The 10746-nt window shown below is 28.5% G+C and overlaps 1 protein-coding gene across 1 annotated transcript; it reads right to left on the bottom strand.

Moving 5' to 3' along the window:
* Positions 1–1615: 1615 nt before the first annotated feature.
* On the bottom strand, positions 1616–2749 carry LOC141685034 (delta(12) fatty acid desaturase FAD2-like). The gene has a single exon (XM_074490161.1). The coding sequence runs from the start codon at positions 2747–2749 to the stop codon at positions 1616–1618; it is 1134 nt and encodes a 377-aa protein (XP_074346262.1).
* Between the last annotated feature and the right edge of the window lie 7997 nt (positions 2750–10746).

Genomic DNA, 10746 nt, shown 5'->3' with positions numbered 1-10746 from the left:
TTCGTGAAAAACTCGAGAAGGGATTGATCACTACCGTTTATATTGCATTCAAGGAACAACCAGCTGATCTTTTTACTAATGATAATCCTTCATTTTCCATGTCTCATTTAGTGTCCAAGCTTGGTGTGCTCATTCTCTTCCCACACTCAAGCTTGAGGGGGGTGATGAGAATACTTCTGCAAGTCAACGTCCTAAGTCAACATCGCTAAATATTATATTTTGCTTCAAAAAAAAGTTAGTCAATACAGTTTTAAGCTTAGTTATCTTATATATATTAGAAAGTAATGTAACAAACTCTCAGTTCTTCTCAATATATTCATATCTCTATATTTCTTCTTTTCCAAGCTAAAGTAATACTCCATCAATGGAGTTAACATAGCTTTTGTTTGGTAGGGTTCTAGTGAAATGATATTAGGTGTTAGATCAATTATATATGTTGAAATGGTACATTAGTTCTAAATTTGCTCTAAAGTTGAATTGTCTTTCACTAAATCAAAGTGGTAAATGCAAGAAAACAAGTTTGATAGAAAGAAGAAAAAAAGAAGATACTTATAGTCTCTGAATATATCTAGTCGAATTGACCACCTTTCATCATCTATAATCTATATATATATATATATATATACCTTTTTTTCAAGAGAGGGCTCTCTCATATAAAGAACCGTAGAGAATCCTTAATTTCATACTAGAATTTCATCAAATTTGTTGCTAATGTAGAATAATAATTATATTTAAATATAATAAAACGTTTTATTTGAAAAAAAATAATTTTAAATTTGATTCTACTGTGAAATGAGTTTGGACAAGTGTGAGTTTATTTGATTCTACTACAGAATCATTTTAAACTATTTCATCAAATTTAAATGATTTTTTAAATAAAAAAAGTGTGCAACTTCATTTTTTAATTTGGTAAGATGAAAAATAAAATAAAATATGTATTTATATTATTTTAATAAGAGTTCTCTACGCACCTCTATATAAGAGAGCCATTTATGTATTGCTACCATATATATATTTATATTTCTTAAAAATAAATACGTTCACCGATTATCATGTTCTTTTTAGAAAGAGTACATGCAGACTGCAAATCTGTAATAGAGCCTGATGTCGTAAAGGGGTAAAAGGCAGGGTTCTATTCTTGTTCGCACAAAAAAATCTTATCCCAGTTCTATTATAAGTTCTCTTCTCCAAAAAATTTGACTCACTTTTACTGTAAAACAATATTTAGAAGTAGACGGACAATTATTCATGTACATTTGAAACCTCAAATGTATTAAGACGTTTGTATTCCCATTATATATATTTTGCCGTGAATATTAGGACATAGGATGTATAAGAACCTTAACACATCACAAACTTTTATGAGTATTGCAACAATCTATCATACTGAATTAATCAATTTAACATACAGACCCTATTGCTAGCCATCTTAGTTTCCCTGTATAGCATAAATTAACATTTATTATGATAAATCATAATACAGTGCAATGCTTAAAAAGAGAAGGTATATATACTGGGACAAGCTCCCAGAATTTAAATTCTAGTTTTTATTTGCTAGTCAAGAAAGTAACAATCCAGTCAATTGATTGTGGAGAGACCCTGCAGCCATCTCAACTCAAAACGTATTGTTATACCAATAAATTCCTTTGTTCTGTTTATCTTCCTCAACATAAACACAATCATTAACGGTATCCCATAGTGACTTATAGAATGGTGTGTAATCATACTGATAAAACTCCCCCAATATAGGTTTGAATGCCTTGGTGGCTTCCACTGCATGGTAATGTGGCATTTTTGGGAAGAAGTGGTGTGCTACATGTGTATTTGGTTGCTGATGAAACACCGTGTTGAGAAACCCGAAATCTCGATCAATGGTAGCCATGGATCCCTTGAACCATTCCCACTCGGAGGAATCATAGTAAGGTACAAGAGGGTTTGTGTGTTGAAGTACGGCCACAATGATAAGCATGGCATTTGTGAATAGGTAAGGTCCTCCGTAAATGAAAGCCACCCATGCGAAACCTTTTAATAAAGCTAGTTTGTAAAGTGCAAAAATCACGGCCAAGCATCCAGCATCAGAAAGCAAGACTTGAGCGCGTTGCTTACGTGAAAACATTGGACTATAGGGATCAAAATGGGAGGCGAATTGATCATAAGCTCGACCACGGAAATTGACGAGCAAGTAGAGAGGCACAGCAACGGCTAGAACTGCAGCAACAACCAAGACTCTTGCTACAGGGTTTTTAAGGTGTCTGAAAAGAAAAGGAACTTGAGACTTGAGCAGTGGGATGTCGAATTCCTCTTCTTCAAGCGATCCAGTTCTCGAGTGGTGGCGATGGTGACTGTACTTAAATGAGAAGTACGGAAACAGGACGAGAGAGTGGGTGATAAATCCGACAGTGTCATCGAGCCATTGATAATCACTAAAAGCATTGTGTCCACATTCATGACCTATAACCCAAAACCGAGCTAGAATACAACCTTGAAGCACCGCGTAAATAATCCAAGATGTCATATAAAATAACTTAGATGACTGTACTAAATCCGATGTTAAGATATACGTTGCGGCGATCTGGTAAAGAGTGATTCCAATCAAGACATCTAACACAAGGTAAGACAAAGAGCGAATGGCAGAACGCTCAAAACAATGGGGTGGAACAGCTTTCTTAACATCGCTCAAAGTAAACGGAGGTTTTACGTGGGGAGATCTTGATGCTCTTTTTGTCGCAGAAATCGACTTTTGCTCCATGTCTCTGCAATAATATTAGTAATAACACATTCAGTTAATCAGTTCAATAATAATAATAATAATAATATGTTCTTTGATAACAATATGTACCTTGCAGTAGTGCCTATATAACTTGGATACACTTCTTTAAGAGTATCGTAGCAACTGCACAAAGAAGTTGTTGCAATTGTACATGCATTCAGCAGGTATATAAATATATATAGGCGCATCAAACTCACCACCGTTGTGGATGGCTGTAATTAAAGACATTATAGATAGTGTCATTTTCTGTTGGATATGGTTGCCTATTCTACCCGCTGACTAAGTGACAGATGCAACAATCTCTATATTTAGTCTTCAAGCACGCCCATGATTTAATAAGATTGTTACCATATTTGGACTTCTTTTTTGGTTCGTAGTTGAACAAACAAAGTTATTTTTTAGATAAAAACTGGATTTATATGTAGATGGAATAACTCCAATATCAATTAAAACCTAAAAATGTTTTGCTTCTGAAGTGATTTTTAAAAAAACTGATTCTTAACTTAATGTTTCTATTAAGCTCGACTAATATGGTCTTGATTTGTTCCAACAAAATAAATTTTATTGTGCAAAAGCCGGTCAACAATTTGTAGTAAACCCAACTCCGGTCTCCCTCATGAATGCATTTAAAAAAGTCAATTAAATTTTTAATAGGCGATTTATCTGCCTTTATATTTTATTTTCCTTAATAAAATTTGACTAATCGAATTGATCAAATTTCTGGAATCTGAAAAACTAAAACTGCTATCACAAGTTACTAGATAAGATATATTGTTCGATTTTTCTGTTATGGGAACATGAAAAATTATAAATTTAGGTCCTTTTAATTAATTTCTTCTTATAATAATGATGAACTCCTGCAAATATAAATATTATACATATCAAAATATCCCAAAATTATGAATTTTCATACTTATTGTCAGCAATTATGTGTGCAGAATAAAAAAACCCATACTATATTACTAAAGAATTTATGTAACAAGAAGAAAGAGTACTCATTAATTTGCGTAAATAAACAATGAGTTAAATATATTATATATTATATATAATAGTTATATAACCAATAAACTGTTGATATAATTGTTGAGTTTGTATATGCTTATTACAAGATGTCACGAATTTGATCCTAACTTCCTATGTGATGATTATTTATAAACAAAATAATTGTATCCATTTATTAAATTATCTTAGAGCAATTCCAATACATTCACTCTTAAATAAATTTGAGGAGGGTCTAATAAAAATACACTCCAACAAACTCCTAAACCTTCTTCTTAAAAAATGTATGGGTCTCTATTCTCTTCATATCTAAAAGTCTCTCCTTTTCTTTTCAACTTTCTACCAATTTAAAATTTATTTCTTAAAACATTGTAAGTACATTTAGTAATAAAAACTAACTTAAAAGACATGGATGAAAATGTTGTTCAAGATGATGAGTAATTTTTGTATCTTAAATCATTAGGAGACAATTAATTATACTCACTCTGTCTCATTTTAGTTTTCATATTTGATTTTTGTGCAGACAAATTTACCAAAATTTGATCGAAATTTATTAATATTTTATAATTGAATAAAAATTGGTTAATTTAATTGATAAGAGTGTTTATATTTGATTTTTTTTAAATAATATAAGAGTATTGCTTAATTTTTGGTCAAAAATTAGATAATTTAAGTGATAAAAAATGTGATAACTAAAAGGAAATGAAGAGAGTATTATTTTTAGCAAAACTTTTACTTCATTTATTTAATATGTGTCTTGTTTTAACTAATTTATAGTCAATTTTATCATATTTTAACCGTAAATTATTATTAATTTATTATTAAATAAATTTAAAAATTCACATCATTAAAAAATATTTTTAATTTTCTTTAAAATTTATTTTTTAATTTTTTTAAATGATACATAAATTGTTCTTAATTATCAATAAAAAACTAGTTAATTTGACTACATAAAAATCAAAATAAGGCATATAATATAAAATGAAGGGAGTAACAACTTGTCAGAGATATTTTATTCACTAAAACTATATTTATGGCTTTAAAAACCACTGCTCATAAAGTCAACATTATATCTTCTGTTAATTAATCTTGTGTGTTCCGCACTAAAAAGATTCACATATAAAACTAAAACTTATAATATTGTTTCATCATGTACACAGTATTCTAAAAATTCTCGATTCAACTCCTGATTAATTTCATGCAAAGTTCTGGATCAATTTAATTTTTGATATTCGATTAATTTTTACGAATTTTCTTTTATTGGAGTATATATATAATTATTTATTTAAATTAAAATTCAGTAGTAATTTTAATATGAATAATTATAGAAATAATTATATAATAAATATATATATATATATGTTGATAAATAATTATTATATATACTATACTATATTATAATAGACGAAATATTAAAAGTTTGGTAGTCGGTCGGTACTGCTGAAATTACTTAATTACCCTTACTTAATTATTCTAATTTTAATTACTGGGTCAATCACTTCTAATTCTAATTGATATTGAACTCAACTTCTTTACCAATTTCAAATATATTTTATATCGAGCACTATATCATTATAATTTATATTAAATTCAACTTCTTATACCAATTTAAATTTAAATTCATATCGAGTTTTATATTATTCTAATTTGTTACTTGGGGCTAAATTAAATTTAAACAAACTAAATATAATTATTAAGATTTAGTTGATATAATGTGACTCAGGTTAATATAAAATAATAATACTATCAATCCTGCTAAAAAATTATACTAATGAACTTGGATAAACAAAATAGTATATTTTATTTATCTAGATAAAAAAATACATTATACAATTGATTGAGACTAACACAAAACTAAACTAAAAATATAATTCGACCAACAAAAACAAAATCATATATACTATTTATTTAGTCCAAAACAAAATTATCTTATTGATCCATAGTTTAAAATTAATATTAGACTAAATATCAATTGTAACCTATTGATGTGAACTAAAAAATCAAATTTTAATTAAAACATAAATATTATTTTATAAAAATACACATAAAATTATCAATAAAACTATATTGTTCAATCAATAATATTATCTTTTTAAAATACCTTTTATAGAGTTATAGTTAATTGATTAAGTAATCATCATGCTAAAATAATATTTTTTAAGGTTCCAACATAATTGAGACATTATATGTTTACCCTCAATAAAATAATAATGTTGTTATAATAATATTTTCCCACCTTATCACTCTAAATAAATTTAAATGTTCTAAAAAGTTATGAATATATACGTATACTACTATAATTATCATGAAGTCGTATTATTTAAAATTTTAAATGAACAAAATTAAGAATTAAATTCAAAATATTTTTTTAAGAAATATATAATATTAAAAAAACTGTGTGAATAGTATATCGCATGAGTTTTAAGCTTGTAATTATAATAACATATTAGATATAATTAAATATTATAATTCTTCCGATTTTTATTTCAATTAATCTTTTCAGTAAATCCTGAATTTTAATTAATCTCAAATCAATAGCATATCTGATCTTACCCGGTTCATGATTTTTACAACACTATTACCGTAGTCCATCCAACACTGCTCAGAAAGTCAATATTACATCTTCAATTAATTTATCTTGTGTGTTTCACGCGAAAAAGATTCACATATAAAAAACTAAAACTTAAAATCTTTTGTTTCATATATGTAGTCTATCCATGATGCCCAATTGGAGAATAAAGGGAACATGTACAGTACACGTTCGACACTCAACAGGTAGGTCAATGGAATATTGGTTTCCCTATTTTCATGCATTTTCACCATTAATGATTACAAAAATAATGTAGTTCTTTCTGTTTTCTTTGGATAATTCCGATTTTTTGGAAATATTTATTTCATTAAAATTCTCGATTGGGCCACAATAACATGTTTGGATGAGAAAAAAATCAATTTAAATTTTATTTTAAATTTAACACATTCAACATTTAATATAAATATAAAAATTTAAAACGGGAAGTAAAATGCATATTTTCAAACAAAATCTTAAAGCAATTTAGATGGTTGAAGTCTATTTCTCTTTCCAACTTACAAACTCAAATTAATTAATTACAAGTTGATTTAAAGCACAATAATCGATGAATTAACAACAACAATATCTATTTGACCAGCTTGCAATGTAAAGAACATGCATTGTCCGATACTTCAATTTATGAGCAATGTTCTGTTCCAAAATAATTCTCAAACAATTTCTCAAAATTACATGTGTCATTTTTCTATTAATAAAATTTATATTAATATAAAGAAATTTATTTTATTTATAATTAAATATTTAATATCACAATAATAATTTATTATTCAAAAACTATTTCGAAAATAATTTTTAAAAACTTAGTATTATTCTCAATTCATACCGGTCCAGCAACTTGCGGAGTTGCAGTTATCCGAAAGGCTTGTCCCGAGGCCCAAAAGACGAAAGTCAACAACAAATTCTTTTTGTTATCCGAATAATTAGTTAATCACTTCCCTGCAACTACCCAAATTCGCGGGGATCGTTTTTTATATCTAATAATCCTAAAAAGGGAAGGCACACAGATATATATAATAAACAATTATATTCATGACTAAATTCAAAAATCAACATATTTCATTTAAATGTCTACAACCTCATAACAATACTCATATTGTGATCTGTTCTATAAACATTCTACTATTATCATAATTTAGCAATCATAAATTCAGAATAATACCTTATAAGTATCCTAGATCACCTATGGCTGTCAACCTGTCTTGGCTCTCCTTCCCTTCTCGCTTCCTCGGGATATAACCTGACCTTGGGATCGCCTGGGATATCCTCTAAAACACTTAATAAAATATTATATCTGTCTTAACAATTACTAAACATAGATATAGTATAATATTTACTTTTATCTCACAATATTTTCTTGTATAGAGATTGTAGAGTAAAGGGTTTAGCTACTCATAGAAAATTTATAAACAGCCATTTCTATTAATGAAAACTTTCGATATCCCTTCTTGATTTACAAGATGGCTTTTATAGAGTTTTCCCATCTCTTTTGATTCTACTAATTTCTATTTCTAAGATTCCCTTTTAATTTCCTCCGTTCTTTTTCTTTCCTCTTTTTCAAAAGCTGAATCCACTTTCTGTATTTTGTCTGCCATTCCACCTTCTTTTTGACTTTAGAGATAAAATTTCTGGTAAATGTCCTTGTCTTTTCTGCTGCTGTCTTTTTCTTCTAGTAACCTTTCTTCTTTGTTGCTGCTGTCTTTTTCTTTTTTCTGAGAATTTTTTTTTTTTTTTTTTTTACAGTCACCAATATAATTTGGGCCGTAGTGTCATTTGTAATATGTTTTCAGTCACCAATTCTTATTGGGCCGAAATATCATTTGTAATATGCTTTCAGTCACCAATTCTCATTGGGCCGAAATATCATTTGTAATATGCTTTCAGTCACCAATTCTCATTGAGCCGAAATATTATTTGTAATATCCATAGGTCACCAATTCTTATTGGGCCTATCAATTCATCGTTATTATTACATTGTTAGGTCACCAAATTCTATTGGGCCTAATTTTCATCAAATAATATTACATTGTATTATATGGTTAGGTCACCCTTTCAGGGTCTAACAAATATCTATGCAAAGGGATCAGAACATCTTTCTTCTTTTGTTGCTATATTCTTTAGAGTTGCCACTGGTCTCCGTCTTTGGCCTGATAATAAATTCTGATAAATTTCCTTTGTCTTCTGAGCATGATTGTGCTTTAAATCTGATAATCTTGCATGCATTTCGTTCAAAGCTGTAGTATCCCTGCTGATTATATCATTATTATAATAAATAGTTAGTATTTCTTCTGCTAATCCACCTTTACTTGTGCCAATGACACATGCCTTTCCTCCTCGTATCATATCTTCAAGTTTAGACTTCAATGTTGCTATGCCGATTGCTCTCTTGTTACACAACCAGTCGCCAAATTGCTCTATTGTACATGCCATGTCCGTCTTTAGGCTAGTATTTTCACCTTCTATAGTAGTATTCCTGCCATACTTAAATATTTGACAGAGTAATATGGATTTTCCTGTTAAGTCAGTATAGGCATCAAAAACCTGTATACCATAAATTCCTCCTGGTCCGTATGAATTCATGTAAGATTGAAGGCTTTGTGTTATAGTTGATGGTAGTTGTGCTATACTTGATAAGGTTTCATCTACCATTATTTTGTCAATAAATCCTAAGAGTAATAGGTTTTTTACTACAGTTGAATCTGCGTTTTCCCTACAGATATACCTTGGGTATTTTCCAAATTTCCCATTTCTCAGGATTGTAGTATTGGTTTTATAATCATAGTACTTTTGTATCTTTTCAAAGGACTCGGTATATTCTTGGTAAAGGTTACACGATCCTTTAGGGTGATGGCGTTGATAGTATTATCTGGTATGGTTATTGTTTTGATAGTAGGAGTATTGGCTAATCTTGATACAAAGGTTTCTGGGGTTTTTTGAAGGTTGTTTAATATTCTGAGTTTTCCTTCTAAAGTAGTAGTAAGTTGGCTGATTTCTTCGTTAATAAAGTTTATCTGGTCATTCTTTTCCTTTATCTTCTGAATTACTTCTCCCACCTGTATCATAATACTGCTAATACTTTCCATTTTCCCTGCTAAGATAGTCTGCAAGAATATTTTTAGTACCTGATATATTTTTAATAATAAAATCATAACAACTAAAAAATGCTTGCCAATTTCTTCTTTTATTTAATTCTGGTAAAGGGTCAATTTTATTGAATATAAATGATCTTACTTGAGTATTATCTGTTCTTACAACAAATTTTGCAGGTAGTAAATGATAATGAAATCTTTTGATTCCTAATTTTACAGCTAATAGTTCCTTTTCATTAATATGATAATTCTTTTCATTGGGTTTCCACGTTCCAGCTGCATATCCACATATTAAAGGGTTTTCTTTATCAATATCATCTTTTTCAAAAGCTACTAATACTGCTCCCCATCCTATATCACTAGCATGTGTAAATAGTTCTAACTGATCACTATCTTTGGGTAATCGTAGTTTAGGTAAATTTTCTACCTTTGTTTTTAATGCTCTTATTGCATTTGTATGATCTTCCTTCCACTCAAAAGTTTTATTTTTCTTTATTAAATCTTGTAGTGGTTTTCTTAATTTTGGTAAATCTTTTATATAATCTGAAGCGTAATTTACTATTCCTAAGAATTGTTGTACTTCTTTTTTATTTTCTAAAATTTCTTTAAAATTCTTTATTTTTGTTGATATATGTTCTTGTAATTGAATTCCTTCAGAGTCTATAATATATCCTAAATATTCTATTTTGTGTTTAAATATTTCTGATTTCTTTTCTGATAACAATATTCCATGTTTTCTAATAGTCTGAATAAATATATCTAGATGTTTTGAATGATCTGTTAAATTATCACTAAATATTAATATATCATCTATATATACTAGAATAAAATCATTCATTTCTCTAAATATTTTATCCATTCTTCTTTGGAATATTTGTGGAGCTGTTCTTAATCCAAATGGTAGTACTATCCATTCATAATGTCCTTGTGGAACGCTAAATGCTGTTAAACATCTAGATTCCTTAGTTAATTTTATTTGCCAGTATCCACTTTTACAATCAAATTTACTAAACCATTTTTATTACTTGTTTGGTTGATTAAATTTCTTTTATATGGTAAAAAATATCCATCAAATATAGTCTTTTTATTTAGTTCTCGATAATCTATTACCATTCTAGCTTTTCCTCTTTTTACTTCATTATGATTTCTTACTAAAAACGCTGGGCTACTATGCGGACTTTTACTTTCTTGTATTAGTCCTAAGTTTAATAATTCTTTTATTTGAACTCCTAACTCCTTTTGATCTGTTGGGCTATATCTTATTGGTCTGTTTCTAATTATATCATTAGGGTTTATTAGTTTTA

The sequence above is a fragment of the Apium graveolens genome, chromosome 2, assembly GCF_009905375.1.
Source record: "Apium graveolens cultivar Ventura chromosome 2, ASM990537v1, whole genome shotgun sequence".
NCBI classification, from domain to species: Eukaryota; Viridiplantae; Streptophyta; class Magnoliopsida; order Apiales; family Apiaceae; genus Apium; species Apium graveolens.
Note: the sequence above shows the minus strand (reverse complement) of the source record. Positions and strands in the feature narration are given on the sequence as shown.

What these genes read in the sequence shown, in the direction of transcription:
- LOC141685034 (XM_074490161.1), bottom strand. Translation starts at nt 2,749, where the DNA reads ATGGAGCAAAAGTCGATTTCTGCGACAAAAAGAGCATCAAGATCTCCC.